A 16,664-nucleotide genomic window follows, 5' to 3' on the forward strand; every position below is an offset into this window, starting at 1 on the left:
TAGGTAAAGCATGAGAAGCCTGAACACAATATGAAATTAAATGAGCAAGCAAGCGCAAGGACTCAGAGCCAGCTGAATGGGATATATACAGACGGTTTGTGCTTACGGTGTTCTGAAATCCTACTGACTGTCCGTGGTTGTTAGTACTGTTCACAGGTTCCTGATTATTTGCAACTGATTCAGGGATAATCGTTGGATTAAGTACAGCCTTCTTTTCTTTCAGATTAAGAACAAGTCCAAGCTCTGGTAATGGTAAACAAGACGGTCTGCTGAGGCCAAAAAGTGTGAAGTAGAGGTCCACAGCACCACATCGTAATCTCCAGTCATGTGAAGTTCCTGAGATCCAAAAGAGATTATTGTTAATACAGAGATACAATCTTCTTCTCCCCCACAAGCAAAATCGTTTCAGTCTTCTGGATCCACCAGAGTGTGTCATTTTCTGTGCTTAAGATACATTTCCCTCATTATTCCTGCTTCTAATCGAGCCAAACTCACCTGCGACATCCTGTTTAAAAGGAAGGCTTTGAGTTGCTTGGGTTGTAAACTAGACATTTTTAGTAGAACAAGACTGGGAAACTAAGTGCTACAATAACGTAATGAAAAATAAAAGGAAAATAAGCACACCCATATGTTTTTATTTTTAAAGTTTCAATTTTACTATTGGACAATTAAATAGAACTTTTTGTTACCAAACTGGTTTTCCACATCAATGGATTTGGTTGCACTTGCATATGTATTCCATGAAATGTAGCAGAGCCTTAAGCATGACTGAGATGGGCAGCCTCTGGAAACAGCACTGCTAGAGAACACAAGCCAGCAATGATAACGTGCTTTTTGATGTTGCTACCTTGTCATGTATTTCACTGGATACTCAATCTTTTCATTTGCATTCATACTGGAGATACGTATTCTTACTGCGCAAAGCAACGCTTCATTGATTTTGTTTTTCACTGCAAACTGTAATGCTTTTGTATCTTCTTACACAAATGCTCAAAGCACGTTTGGCACCAACCGCAACAGAAAGACATCGAACATCTGGTGCAATGCTGCAAATACAGCAATTTTGGTGTTAACTCAGCCCAGCTCTCGACTGATTGCAATTTTATTGAACATATTGTTCTGCAACAGGAACAGAACTATATCTAGTAAACAAGACACACATGTGCCAACTGCCATGTTAATGCGGCAGTGCGAGATGTGGCACAAAATAAAATTAAAAGATCTACCCCTGTTAATACTAAGTTTCATGGGGCTAAAGTAAGCTTAGCTTTACATATGCTTTCCCAGTTACAAGTGTAAGCAACATGAACATCCATCTGGACATTTCTAACACTAAAATACTCTCCAAAGAATGACACATTCACAAATATTAATTTTAGAACTATTTAATATTTTATCAATAAACAATTTACTCAACTTCCTAAACTAGTACATCTTAAAATGATATTATCAATTCCCATCCAGCTCCTCTCTCCTTTTCCAGCAGAGCTTGTGAGCATTACCAATTTAATGCAGATTAACACTGAAGAAACAAAAAGATTACATCTATCAATCAGAGTCTGTTTTCTATCGCTTGTGTTTACATTAAATGAAAGCAACTCACTATTCTGGAATCACACAGCTTTAAACCTGGCTACTAACTTGTCTCATATTAACAAACATTTTTTCAAGGCATCCTGGAATGGTACAGTTATCCCTTACAGAAAATAAATTGAAACATTATGTCATCCTGCTGTATAGAAATTTAAGTACTTAAAGCCCCATGAATCATAATAAGAATGTATACTCTATTTGTTACTTGCGAAAAGAGGTAAGGGTTGAAGTAACACTGCACATACTCTTCTCTCCAAAAAAAGGAAAAAACAAACTCTCTGATGGGAACATCAAAATTGTTTATTTTCTGTGCCTGACACTTGGCAAATCCTATGAAACTCAACTATTAGCAGTCTCCCCACTTCAACCCCTGGAGCATAGTTGTAAACTTTTAAACACTAAAAATAATGATACATAGAGAGCAGACAGCTTTCAATGACCTAAAAAAAGCTATATAACCATTTATACGTAATTTTTGTAGTAATGTGCCAGATGTTAAAGGGCAGTTTGTCAGGACTGGATAAAACTGCTTCAGTAATGAAAAACAGGTCAATGGTAAAGATGTAAGCCCTTCTCTCATTAGGATCTTTCCTAATCACAGAAGGCAAATTGAGTATTAGATTTATAACACACTTCAAAAAAATCTCACTTAAGTTATCTATACAAATGTTATCCTCTCATATTTTCTCAAGTTTAGTAAAAGAGGACACAGAAAGACTATCTAATCTCAAGCAAACTATAAAGAAAAAGGTAACACAGACACCACCATTTGAGGAAATATTTGCTTTGAACATTTGGGTCAAAGACTCATCCTATGCCTAAGTACATCAAAGCACTACGGCAGCAGACAAAAGAATGAAATCCAAGGTTTGGTACCCTGTGTTGCTGAGAGAGTTCTGGAGGTACATACATGACACTGAACTTTCAAGAATGAATTTTCAATTTTAACTGTCAAAACTAAGAGAGCTCCTGGCATATTCCAAAGCAAGTCTTTCACATTTTTCTCAAAAAGCTTACGATAAATAACAACAAAACAATCAAACTGCAACCAAACAAAAAAACCAACCTGAATTCATCAGTTTCCAAAGCTGATCTACCAAAGCTTCATTACATAAAGGGGACTCCATGTTCTTAGTAAACGGTGGATTCTTAGTCAGCATATCCAGAATCTTGTGCCTAAAAAAGAAAGAGAAAAAAGAAACCTTTATTAAATCCAAATGAACACACTAAGAATATAAAGTCTGTTCTGTTTGCAATATTCTTACAAATTTCTTCAAATACAGGATTTCTTCCAGAAATTTAGCCAATGTCTTATGCTTTTAGCTCTTCTTTTTGTCCATACTATGAATAAACACAGATTTACCTTCTGGAATATAACTTAAAAATAAGAAGTAAGGTGCAAAGCAGCAGAATGGTACTAGACAACACTTTTAACAGGTACAAAGTTTTAAGCTACATTACATTTTTCTGTTCAGTAACAATATTTTTTGCACACTGATTTGATAATTACAATGACAGAGAAGCACTGGCAAATAAATTCCTAACATTGTGACAACAATGAATCTTTTAATGTTTATGACTGATACAGAATGAAAGGAATAAAACCAGTGACCTACACATCCTTCTGGAAAGGAACACTGTCACCTCTTCAGTTCCACTGGTGTACAAATATTCTGCACCTACCAGGTTTAGTTACAATATTTACACACTGAGCCGAAAGTAGATACATTTTCCCCACTAAACTTGGCCTTGAAAACATTTTATTAATAATTATTTGTTGCATTAGTCGTTATTTTAACTATTTTCCATGTTTAACCAGCTTTCCCCTTGCTGTCTTGCACATTCAGAACAAGAAAATTCTTACAGATTTTCTTTTTCTTTTAGAAGAGGTTTACATACAGCACTCAATACAAAATTTAAACTCCTCTTTAAAAAGATACAAACCAAATTAATTCTCCTTCCTAGACTGAAGCTAAGTCTCCTCTAGTGAGTCTAACTGTGTCTACTTTCATTAACAAGAATGAGAGAAATAAAATAGAGAACAATCTTGCAACTATGATCTTCCTAAGAAATCACCTATAGAGAGTAAAACTAAAATTAATCTTTGACTTTAAATGGTGGCCATAAGAACATAGTGTTAGGGAAAAACAATTATTATGAACCTCAGTGTTCAACAATTTGTTAATATAACGAATGTGCTAAAATATCTCATGTGCTAAAATTACTCATAGGTGAAAACAAAGTTGAAACAGGCAATACTAGAAATTACACCGTGTTTTCCCATTATCCTTTCACCCCATCTACAGTCTAACAATTGCTTTACACTCCTTGCTGGCAAAACATTGTGCGTGCTATGTTTCAACCTTTGTCTTCTCTAAATACCATAAAATCTTCTGATGTATGCAACATCAGATTTATATACTTTAGTTATGATCAGAAAATGACCTCTGACTTCAGACTTCCACCACAGGGGTAGAACATAAAAGACAAAAATAATATAATGAAGAATAATAACAGTGTATATTAATTTGGGGGATGTGAACTGTTGAAACATCAAAACACATTTCAGTTCATAATATATAAAATAACAAGCAGAAAAAAGCAGGTTTATGAAGAAGTTTTAGGCAGTTAAGCATTTGATCTATTCCACGAATTCCAGGCCAAGAATTTACTCAGTAGTTCCAGCATTAGTAAAAATACTGTCTCTTTATTCACTTACTAACCTTATGTAGGGTACAGGATCATTCTGAACCATAGTAAGCAGCCACTGTAGTTCTTCATAGCTCCTATCAACTGTGAAGAAAAATCAAATGCCTATAAATATACATAAACTGGCAGGATTTTGATCAAGTAAATCACAAGTTCCTGAATTAGCATCCAAAGAGCTTGAATCACTGCAACTAAAGAAAAATTTAATTAATTATAGTGCAAATTCAAAGTAAAAGGTGGTTTACCTTACAGTGAAATAGAAACAGGCATGAAACTCTTTCATGCACCAATTGGTCAATAATGACCAACTTGACTACTAGCAGGGAACTCGGCCACCCGTGAGAGCTGATGGTCACAGAGTAAATCATTATCCTGATATTGTGTGCTTCCTAAAATGAACACATTCCAATATCCTTTCAACAATCAGAAGTATAATATTTTCTATAGGGAACAGAGAATACACAATTCTCATACACAGGAATCCACGAAGGATTATTATCCTTAGTTTTTTGATTAGTATACTTTGTAATTAAAAAGTATTTTGAAAGTTATCAGCACATGCTGCTGGAAAACTGCTGCCTGACACTGTTGGAAAAAAAATCGGTTTAAAATTAGTTAGTTTAAAATTTAAATTTAATTACAAAATTCTGACTGTCAGAGTAGCATTGCAAAATAGGAAACAATACAGGGTATAATGATACTGATTACAGAAAAAAATGAAAGAATTTTTATGAAGTATTTCTCTCAGGTGCATAATTGTAAGATTTTGCAGCAGTATTCTCTTCCCATTTCCTCAAAACAATGAAGAACTTGCTTAGGCTTTGCTTTACATCAGAATTTGGGGTGTACTAATCATTCCTGTATAGACAGCTCCAGAAACATTTCTCTTGCTTTCCATTTTGTGGTCCTAGCAATGTATTTTTCTTCCCCATGCCTACTGTATTTTCAGTTCTCAATACCTCGGTTCAACTTTCTTTCTGATCTCAGTCAGTTTTCAGCCAACAATTTTTAAATACAGCTTGTCAAGCCCAGTCAATTCTAATACCAATTATTTCCTTGTTATTCACTAGGGTAAGTTGCTTTTAAAGGAGAAGGTGATTATTTCAATTATACCATGAGAATGAGCACTTCATTTCTAATAAAAGTTCTTTAAATGCTTTGGACAACTAGAACATAAGATCTCTTCCTGGGCTGGGAGGAAGAAGCCAAGCAATTAAAACTAAATTACAGTAATGTTTGGAAGATGGCTGGATAGTCTTCTGCAGGCCACTTGCAAGTCAGTTCTCTTCCTACAATCCAACCAAACCAGAAATGGTTACACTGGTGAGGCACTGAACTGGGCTGCACCATTTAGAGCACAGCTACACAGTTCTAGATGGTGCCAGAGCAAATTTCTATCCATACAGACCAAAACTGCAATTTCAGATTTGCCTTAAAAACTCGAGATATCTTTGAAAAACTGTGCCTAAAATGTACTTCTAAGGGATTAGTGACTGCCTGTGCTCAACACCATGCACAACTGCTTTTCCTGGCAGCTACCTTGCTTGGGACAGAAGGCAGTTAGAATACTAAATACAAACCTTGTTTTGCATGGAAGAAAAAGAATATTGTATAACCATGCAGCAAAAATACTCAAAACATGGCAAACACACAGAGTCACAATCATAAGCAAGTTGCAATTATTTCAGCTGCTAACAAAACGGATTTAAAAATGGTTTTCGATTAGAAAATTAGAAATCTAGGAGATGAATCGTTTAGGCTGATAGTACCGGATAACAGAAACAAGAAACATTATACTTTCATGATTAAAAAAATCCTTTTTTCTTCTTAAACTTATTTGTGCTTCACATAAAGTCAGTCTTCCCTGCTATTTGCCTTGTAGTGTAAACTAGGCCTGCTAGACTTCTGAAGCTTTGCTATTAATGCATTTAACCTGCTCTTCAAATTTATACAGGAACTATGAAGCATTTTGGGGAGCAATGACAAATTAAACCCAACCTTGCACAGAACAAAGCCAGAAGAATCATAGAATCATAAACCAGCCCAGTTCAGAAGGGACCGCAAAAGATCATCTGGTCCAACCTTTCATGAGAAAGGGAGCCCAGATGAGATTAGGTAGCTATCCAACTGCATCTTGAAAATCTCCAGTGATGGATACTCCACCACATCCATGGGCAGTTGTTCCAGTGAATGGTTGTTCTCACTGTAAAGAATTTATTTCTTATATCAGGATGAAACTTCTCCTGGTGCAAACTGTACCTGTTGTCATGTATCCTCCCTATGTGGCTACTTGTGTAGAGAGACCCTCCCCATCCTCTTTGTAGCTTCCCTTTAAGTATGGGAATATTGCAATGAGGTCCCCACAAGCCTTTTCTTCTCCAGGGAGAAAAGATCTAACTCCTTCAGTCTTCCCTCACAGGGCAGGTTCTCCAGCTCTCTGATCATCTTCGTGCCCTCCTTTGGACCCTCTCCAGTCTGTCCATGTCTTTCTTGGATTGTGGGGGCCAGAACTGGACACAGTATTTCAGGTACAACCTGACAAGCATTGAGTAGAGTGGTATGATTGTGTCCCCCTCTCTGGTAGTCATGTCCCTGCAGATGCAGCCCAGGATCCTATTTGCCTCCATTCCTGCAGGGTGCATTACTGACTCATGGTCAGCTTGTTGTCCACCAGGACTCCCAGGTGCCTTTCAACAACGTTGTTCCCCAGCCACACAGATCCAGTCTGTACTGGGCTCTGTGGTTATCCCTTCCCAGACGCAGGACCTTCCACTTGTCCTCATTAAACTTCACACAGTTCTTGCCTGCACACTCTTCCAGCCTGTGCAGGTCTCTGTAAGATGGACACATCAGAAGGGAGAGCCACTTCACCATCTATTTTAGTGTCATCAGCAAATTTGGTGAGGCTGCTTTCAATGCTGTCATCCATGTCATGTATGAAGATGTTCCCTGAAGAATCCCACTTGTGCCAGGCTGCCAGCCTGAATAAAAACCATTGATTGCCACCCTCTGAGTGCTGCCCATGACCCAATTTCCTACCCATCTCATAGACAACCCATCCTGTCTGTATGCTGCCAGTTTGTCTAGGAGAAGACTGCAGGAAAAGAAAGATGTGTAGATTTTCATATTTCTGGTAGATATAAAAACAAGTGATTGCTTTCTGAAGCAAAAGTCCTCTTGAATTTTTTTCAAATTACAAGACATGGTATACCACTTCCCAATCACAGCAGAGCATCTCTGAGACACTAAACTATAACATTGTGAGATTAGATAATCATGAATATTTACTTAGAATGGTTTATTATTCTCTCTTACAAATACGCAACTGCTTTATTGTATACATGTAACTACTAATAGTCACATAAGTATCAGAAGCTAACTTTAAAAAGCTAATAAACTCTGCTTACTTCAAGCCAGTTTAGATCAACTGTCCAAGTCCTTATATGCTGCCTCAAGCATTTTACAGAGTTACCGTGTCTCAAGAAAGGCCTTACTATTAACAGCAAAGAAAACAACTTATTCAGTACCACAGAGAAATTATTTCTTTTAAAGTAACTTAAAATAAGGCAGTGCTATTCTTACCCTGAGAGTTGATAGAAAAACATGGGAGTTCCACACTGCTCCAGAAAATACAGACTTTCCTTTTTAGGGAAATTACAAAATCTGTCAGCTTCCTTTACAAGAACTGTTAAAAAAACAGCTTTGGCACAAGCTACAGGCATTTGATAGCTGCTGGTTTACATCCAGTATGAGCTGGAAATCAGGTAACCAGGAATGAGAATCAGACCTCTTGGCAATAGTGGCCAATCTTTTCTCCTTCCAAAGCCAGGTTTAGGGCTCTGTGAGACAAGCGCTGCAGACTTCTCCATGGGCAGCGGCAGAAGTCAGTCAGCACACCGAGCTTCTGGAATTACCCCTCCACCAAAAACTTACCAGTCTTAGAGCAGGAGCAGAAGTTAATGTGGACAGTGCTGGAAGGCTGATGACCAGTCAGACAGTAGGCTGTGTTGTGAATTATAGTGACTTTATAGCAGATAGATACTTGGATCTGCTACCTCTGCATCAGAGAAAAAGCCATTTGCAAGGGGCAAGGCAGTTAGGCACAGTTACACTCTAATCCATCATTTCCAGATCTCACAGTGAGCTCAGTCAAAAATTACATTCAGCTCAATCACTGAATTCTTCAATTCTTCTATTGCCTTTTACCATTCAACTTTTACCTTCCTGTAGAGTATTCTGAGCAACTTACCCTACCTTGCTTATATAGCAACCCATTTGATCGCTGTTTTGAACCTGTACTATATTACTTTGCAGTACAAACAGTTTCTTATCCAAGTCAGTTATTAAGTAGGAACACCATCCATAAAAGGTCGAGAATTTAATGAGAAAACATTGTTTCTATCAGTTTGTATTTCCAAAGGGTGGGATGAATTAGTGAGGAGATTGTTCTAAAGGAAGCAGGATGATGAGTAAGCTTTCCATTCTCCAGCAAATCTTTCCACTAACACTCTATGAAGGGAGGAACAAAGTAAAGTAACCTAACAGAGAAAGAGACGCACAGCACCAGCAGAGTTCTGAATTCTAGCTGGGTATCACTCACAGGGTCACCAAATCGTACGTGTGCAGTGGGTTACGGATCCGGAATGTCTGGTGACTCACAAGACTGAGGCCTGAGCCCGAGGGTTCCGCCCGGCACTCACCCTCCCTTGAAGTTACTAGTTTTTCTGCATGACAGGCTGGTTTCAGTCTGTAAGCGTATGTGTGAATCCCGCCAGATGAATTATTCATTCAAACAATCCAATTGCCTTAAAACCTCACATTGCCTATCTAGTTGGAGAAGCCTTTGGACCAAATGACAGCAGTAAGATTGAAGTAATAAAGCCATTATAAAAAAAAAAGATAAAACAATAATTCATGTAAAAAGAAAAAAAGAAAACAAACTCTCCATTACCCTGAAAATGAAAACGTGAAATTTGAGGCAGAATAATCAGAAGCCCAGAGGCTGTTCACAGACAAGGAACTGAAGGATTTGGCCACCTTGATAGGGATAAACCTTCAAACACCAGAACTGTCACAAGTCTGCTGAACCAAGGAAGACTAACCCAAATAAACACGCTAATGTAGTACTAAATTCACTTCATGCAAAGCTATAATTTCTAACTGCCTCTAGAAAATCTGTCAGGATTGAATTTCAACTTCAAATGATACTTTAAAAAAGATACCCAGCATTGTTTTAAAGGATCTTCAACAGTCAACTACAATAAAGGCAATATTAAAAGAATGGAAATATCTCAAAAACATAAGCTATGTACAAGGAGTGGCAAAGTAGAATCAGCCAATAATCATTAAAATAACCCACATTTCCAAAATTTATAACCATAACAGGCATGCAAAAAGGAAAATAAAGAGATCAGCAAGAAGATAAAGAAAAGCCAAGAATTTAGACTAGCAATTATGTCTGAACATAACTGAATCAAAATCACTGAAAATGAACTGTTAAAAAAGAAATTACCAAAATCCCTTACCACCACTCATCGTGTTGTCTCATCATTATTTTAAAACTCAGGTATCTGATTCCATTTGCAAGACACTAAGAAGCAACACTCATCATATCTTCACAAAACTTGCATTCTCTGGGACAAAGCACTAACAGAAATCTCAGCTTCTTATCAATGCACCTGTCATCACACAAGCTTTTCTGGTGAACACTACTTCAACCTTATATTAATGAGGTTAACTATTAAGTTTTTCTACTATATCACAAGTGCTACAAAATGTCAAAATACTTGTATAAAGTACCTTTTGTGTAATCAACAACAGCTTCCAATGCTGCTATCCGGACATCTATGAAGTGCCCATATTCTGCATATGACTTGAAGAGAGCAGGATCACTTGGGACATGACCATTCTTCTGAAGCACTCGAATCGCTTTTAAACAGCTAGAAGTGATAGAAAGAGAAAATTCACATTAGCTTTATGTGACGTCAGCCAGAAACAAGACAATTACTTTCTTCCAGATCAAGTAGTGTGATTTTTCTAAAATTATATTATACAAATTAACATGTTACAATTACTTTCGCAGTATTAACATGTAGCTCTCATTAAACTGAATTAGGCAGAAACACAAACAAAATTTCCCACTGTGTCAAATCCATTGTTTGGTTTCAGTAGAACTATAATAATTCAGAGGGAAAACACAGCTCAAACTATGTTGTGTACACTACAGATATTGTTACAAGGCTGCCTTTTACAAAACTTTCTTAAATGATGTTTTTAAAGAGGCACGAGCACGATCAACTTGTGTCTGCTATTATTGATAGAAATTAATGTTGAAAAAGAAAGCAATCAGTACAAACTTGCGCTATCAGTTTTTGGAAACTGGAAGGGATTTGACATTTAAGACACAGAAGCCAAAATCTCAAATACTAACTACAGAAGTGCACATAAAAACCAAACCAATAACAATAATTTGTCTGTTCTCTTCATGTGTACAATTATTAAACCACACCTGACTGTAATGGTATGCCTGTAACTGGGAAGAAGCTTCTCCATATTTAGGAAACGGGTAATTTCCTCAAGAATAAGTCGAACATCAGGATTTAAGTTATCCAATGTTCGAACTTCATTGTTCACACTGACTGCAGGAGTTACAGAGTTGGCTAGGGCATCAATCAGCTCAGCACGATAGTAGTTGTCTGAAAACTAGATAAAAACATCACTTAAACACAAGCAAATATAACACGTATATTCTTTAAAAGATAGGAAATGTTGAAACACTGTTAGAGAACAAGATCTTAAAACTAAAACCATGTGAAAAACAGCATGAGAAAGCAAAGCAGGAATAAATTTGTACTGAAAGTGCATGTGAGAGTGACTGAACAAGCAGACATACTATTAAACTCCACTCTGTAATAAGAAAACATTAATGGTAATACAAACATATTAACACTAATACATTGTTTTACAGAAACAGAAAAAAACAGGTGTTAAAAATTTTCCAGATGTGGAAAATAAAAGCAATTATTTCTAAATGTGAGCATCTAAAACTACCTGTCTGTTTCTATATTCAGTACCAAGGGTAACAGGTGTTTAGCACCTCAGAAAATCAGTTTATCTAGATAGCAACTTCACAAGCTTCTGAAGTGAACTCATGAGCTTACTGCTGCTCCGTGAGGAAAATCTCACTTCTTCATTTGCTTCTTTCACCTGGGCTCACAGTTTCACCCCTTCCATTGTGCTGGCTGTTGCATTTGTTGGTTGAGTTAATTTAGTAAGCAGCACAAAGTATCTCCTTTGGCGGTAGGGGGATATTATCACAAATGACCACATTCTGTCAGCATCAGGGCTGCTACCCACATGTCTAACCCTCCACCCTCTACCACCCTCTTATTCCAGTAATCTTGCAGTGTCTTGTTACAGTGTGTGTTTCTACATGGAAAAAAGTGAGTCTTAAGAGCCTTCAGATTTGTGGCACTTAACTCTGGGTACTCAATTGGGAAGGTTATGTTAGGCTTCCAGCAGTTGTAGCCTTGCTCTCTAGCTAGGGAGATGGAATTTTTATCATCTCACGATCTTAAAGGTCATCTCAACAGCCTTCAGAGGTGGTCTGCATGGGAAGGAACTTCAGATGACAACACTTCCAACTCAGATGCTTCATTTTAGTGGTGGAACAATATTAACCTGGGTTTCAGCTGATATTTAACCAAATGAAGACAATCCAGTTCTGTAAGCTAGAGCTGACATTCAGAACCCAGAATGAGTCTAATATATCAATTAAAAAATATCATTTCCTTTCCTTGCTCTTCAAAATACTCTTCTCAAGGTGAAAAAAAAGCCCAACAAATCAGTGTTTAACTTCACATGCTACATGTCAGCCTGACGCACATTTTCTCAGAACACACGGCTCTCTTGAATGAAAACGGAGACAGGCAGGTCCTTAGTAAGTCAACAAGCACAAAGAGCTTTGAAACATCCAAGAAATGCTGCCACAGAAATGTCAGCTACAGAACATTCTGTAACATTCAACGTTTAGTTTAGTGTAGCACCTTTTCATCAACTCTGCTAGCTAGATATTTACATTAGTGGCATAAAACATCCTGCAGTATATTAACTAAGACTTTTTTCAACAAAAAACTGAGAGATTAAAATAAGCACATTCTTTACCTTATTCTTCCTGTTATCGTTATACTTGATCAAATCCAAAATAAACATTAAAACCTCCTTAGGACAGAGGTTGTGAACATCTCTCAGAAGGGCCATGGCAACAGGCATAGTCTGTGTAAAAAAATTAATACTAGTATCATTCTTATATTAGTGAAATGATAGTTATATCCCCAAAAGAGCTACATCCTGAAAACAAGTAATTAACAAATTTACAATAGCAAATCCCTGTGAAATAATAACTCAGTCATTAAATAATTATAAAGTGAATCTTAAAAGACAATAATTGTAATTCATTTTGTTACTCACTGTACAACTAAGAACTATAGGTCTCAGTGAAAAAAACCCCTTCATTAACATCAAAAGAAGCTGCAGCAACTCATGATGTTGAAAAGGAGGGAGTAAAGAGGCTTATGCAGTGCCTTGAACTAAAAAGCCCACGAATTTAAGATAAGATTTATGAGATTTTATTTGCAGTATGATATCATTGTCATTAATGAACACAGTTGCTGAATTCACCTAAAGATAAGATGAGTAGTTTTGTTACTGTGCAAATTCTATTTAAGAACGAGCTCACAAATATTTACAAATAATTATCACACGTACTTCATTCTTCTGAAGAAGCTGCTAACTTCAGATACTCAGAAAAGAATTACTAAAATTTTGTTAATTGATTTTTTACCAAGATGGAACAAACAGATGCCATATAAGAAAGAACTAGTTATTTTTTATTTTTTTTGAAGGGGTAAAGCAGGACTGTGTTATCCACATTCCTGTAGCTGTCAACTATAGGAACATTTTTGTATTTTGACATTTATTTCAAAACTTTCAGAGAAAAAAAAAATTACCTTTTGCAGAAAGTAGCTTTGAAAGTTCATGAAGTTGTTGGTCTTCACAATGTTTGGACAAGTCTTACAACAAAACATTCGGGTAAAGAGCGATTTCATGGCTGGTGGTCCCGTCCACGTACTTACCATGGAATTTGCAATCTGTATAATTAGAGGAGAAAGGAAATTGTATTAACATCACCACTGCAACTTTAGTTTGGCTGTAGAAAAATACACATTTCCCACAATCTAAAAGGATAATAGCCAAGAACACACTTCCTTCAGATAGATACATATTTTCATCAATATATTATCTTACATTAGCTAAGTTTTCACTGCCATCCCCAGTATATCTTCTCTACATTAAAAGTAATTTTAATGTAAGTTGTTCCACTTGGAAGTTGTCTGCAAGTAATTATCCTTCCATGACAAACTGCTGTTCTTAATTATTCTCAATTTTATATTTTAGACAAAAATTCTGTGTTTACTAAGCCAAGTCTTCTGACTACAGAAGCCAGTGATGGAAGAGGCTTTTGCAATACCAGCTTCCCAAATTTACCCTGCCAGCAACCTCAGCCTAGACTTTAGGTCTGTCCCAGCCACCTTAAGACTAAAAGACCACCCCTAAAGCACATGCAAACAAATGGGGCCAATGCATCCTACAATGTAGCAGGAGTTTCCATTGCTACACACCCACCACAAACTAAGGAAAAATCTGGTTTCATAGAGAATAAAATTAACTTGATGATTTCCTTCTAAATTATTCAGCTTGTTTCAAAGGGCATTATATATGCAATAAGAGAAAGAAAAGCAAGAGGCTATCTGAAGATGGGTACTAATCCATTTCACCATTGGTGCTTTATTACTGAAAAAACATTTTCCTACTAAGGCTTCAAAGGTAAGTTAGAGAGAGAAAATACTGTGGTCAGCCTAGATGTTTCATTTGCAATAACTGAGGTCTTCGATCTCAAGATGCAGATCTAGCTCCACCTGTAAGGTATGAAACAACTCTTCCTGCAGAAGAGGCTTCTTAATTCCAAAGACTGCTTAGAAACCGCGATGATGAACTTGAAACTGCAAATGTGAAATTTATGTAGCAGTGTAAAACAATAACCAACCGCCAAAATTATTATCAAAGGTTACTATATTTACAAGATATTCACTATTCCATTAAAACTGGGGTGTAAATTTGTTAATATTTTTAAACTTATGCTTATTTTAAGCATTTCATTTCACTATATCTGTAGCTGAACAACAGTACCTTCAAATTATATCAACAGCAGGTCAATCAACATCTTTTCAGTATTTTTTGGTCTTATAATCTGTTCTGGCTCATTTGAATGTCTCTTTAAATACTCATAGAATCCAAGTTTTGTATTTATTCTCCTGACACACTATACACTCTGAATTAAATGTATACGCACATTCCCCACACCACAGCGCAAGTAGCCTGTCTTGCATTATTTCTACTTAAAAAGACAGCATGTACACTCTATTTCTGCATCCTTCAATCACAGCATAAAAAAACCTGGCTTAAGATCATAGAATCATTTCTGTTGGAAAAGACCCTCAGGATTATTTAGTCCAACTGTTAACCCAACCCTGGCACTAAACCACGTCCCCAAGAACCTCATCTATACGTCTTTTAAACACCTCAAGGCATGGTGACTCAAAATAAAAGAATTCAAAGCAAAGACAGAAAAAACTATTGCATTTAAACATTTTAACAACTGCTCTTTTAATATTTACCTATGGAACATACAATTTTAATATTCCAAGTGAATTTGAAACGCACATATTTTAAGTCAGATACTGGCAGTACCAGCACTAGCACATACATTGGCAGCTTCACATCAGTGTTTCGTAACATTAAAATACTTCAGAATCAGCATTTATTAGATTTTGATTTTCAAAATATGGCCAAGGGATTTATTTGTATACAGGTACTGAATTACTCTCAACGGGTACAGAGCAGAAAGCGAGCTATGTGCCAATAATCTGAACCCTACATATTGTCAATAAGTATGACTTTCTGTCCATAAAAGTACATCAGTAACATGATGTTTCAGAAATTTTTATTCTTCTGTGTTTTCACCCAGTTGTTTTATAGGCTTCTCTAATTTTCATTCTTAATGCTAATCTTTCATCTAAAGAAAAAAAAATGTTTCCTTCTCAAGGGAATTATTTCACTTTTTAATATTAGATTGTAGACAAACATGATGTTTATTTTGTGCTCCTATTCAATCTGAAACAATATAGAGCAGCGATCTGAATTCACATTAAACAGATGAATTTCAGCACAACAGAGAGGCCAAGGAACTTACCAGTAAAGTAAAAAATACATTTTGGCTTTGAAATAAATGAAACAAAAGTCTTTTATTTCTGCCACTTAATGAAATCTGGAAAAATCCCCTGTGGTTTCCATGTCTGACATCTAATTTTGACAATTATTAAAGCCTTCTGCAGTCTCCATTTACAGACTAAAATAATACAGCTTCCCTTTCAAATCAGTCATGTTAAAAATACTTGGCAAACACTTTTAAGAGGCTAAATGTCAAGCCAGTCTGAGAACTGCGATGAGTTTTGACCCATTTTCAAACATTTACAATGTCTAGTGGATTTCTTCCCTTATTCCCACCCAGGCAAGCTCACCTTTGCCAGGCAGAAGCAGGCCAGCATCCGCACTCGGTAGAAACATTGCTCCTGTTCCAGTATATCGGTCAGCGCAAGCCGTGATGCTGGAGTAGGGAACTTTTCCAGCGCCAGAATGGCTTCTTCTTGTGCAACCACATCTCTCTCATATCGAAGCTGGTACTGCCACATGAAATCAGATTGTTCAAATTCTACTTTCCTCAGTACTGACATATCGGGGTCTATTCTTATCCAGAGCAAAGGGGAATCAGCACTAAGAAAGACACAAAAAACATGAATAGCTTACAACATTTCAAGACTATAGAAATTAAAAAGATGCTCTAACTTTTTACAAGTTATTTTTAAAGTACTTAGATTCAAAGAACCATAAAAGAATCAAACTAAGAGGGGACTTTTGAAAGTCACCTGGTCCAGTCTCCGGCTTTAGGATGGCAATTCCACAGCCTCCCAGGGCAACCTGTCCAAACCTCTAATACATCAAAGCGAATACCGTGTTTTAGTATTTTTAACCTAGAGATCTTAGTTCATGGTAAACTACTGTATAAACTCAATAATTCTGCTTCCTCAGACACTATAACTTTTCACAAGTGAGTGGCACTTTATCACGTTCTGCACTTTAGGACTAGCAAAAAAACCCCCAACAAATAAAATCTGGTGGTTGACAACCATTATTTTATATACTATTTTTTATCAATAGATGTGAAAGGGCTTTACAAACACACA

General features: G+C 36.6%; 1 protein-coding gene across 2 annotated transcripts in view; it reads right to left on the bottom strand.

The window, feature by feature from the left end:
* The window catches only part of TAF2 (TATA-box binding protein associated factor 2), a 60,306-nt gene that overhangs the window by 14,864 nt on the left and 28,778 nt on the right, over positions 1–16,664 (bottom strand). For both annotated transcript variants that reach the window (XM_065054329.1, XM_065054328.1), the window contains exons 16-23: positions 15,942–16,194; positions 13,311–13,451; positions 12,466–12,576; positions 10,811–11,004; positions 10,102–10,241; positions 4,317–4,386; positions 2,660–2,769; positions 107–336 (exon numbers count right to left, since the gene is read on the bottom strand). In XM_065054329.1, coding sequence (XP_064910401.1) covers positions 107–336; positions 2,660–2,769; positions 4,317–4,386; positions 10,102–10,241; positions 10,811–11,004; positions 12,466–12,576; positions 13,311–13,451; positions 15,942–16,194 — 1,249 coding nt within the window. The remainder of the gene's footprint in view (positions 1–106; positions 337–2,659; positions 2,770–4,316; positions 4,387–10,101; positions 10,242–10,810; positions 11,005–12,465; positions 12,577–13,310; positions 13,452–15,941; positions 16,195–16,664) is intronic.

This window comes from Columba livia, chromosome 2 (genome assembly GCF_036013475.1).
Source record: "Columba livia isolate bColLiv1 breed racing homer chromosome 2, bColLiv1.pat.W.v2, whole genome shotgun sequence".
Lineage (NCBI taxonomy): Eukaryota > Metazoa > Chordata > Aves > Columbiformes > Columbidae > Columba > Columba livia.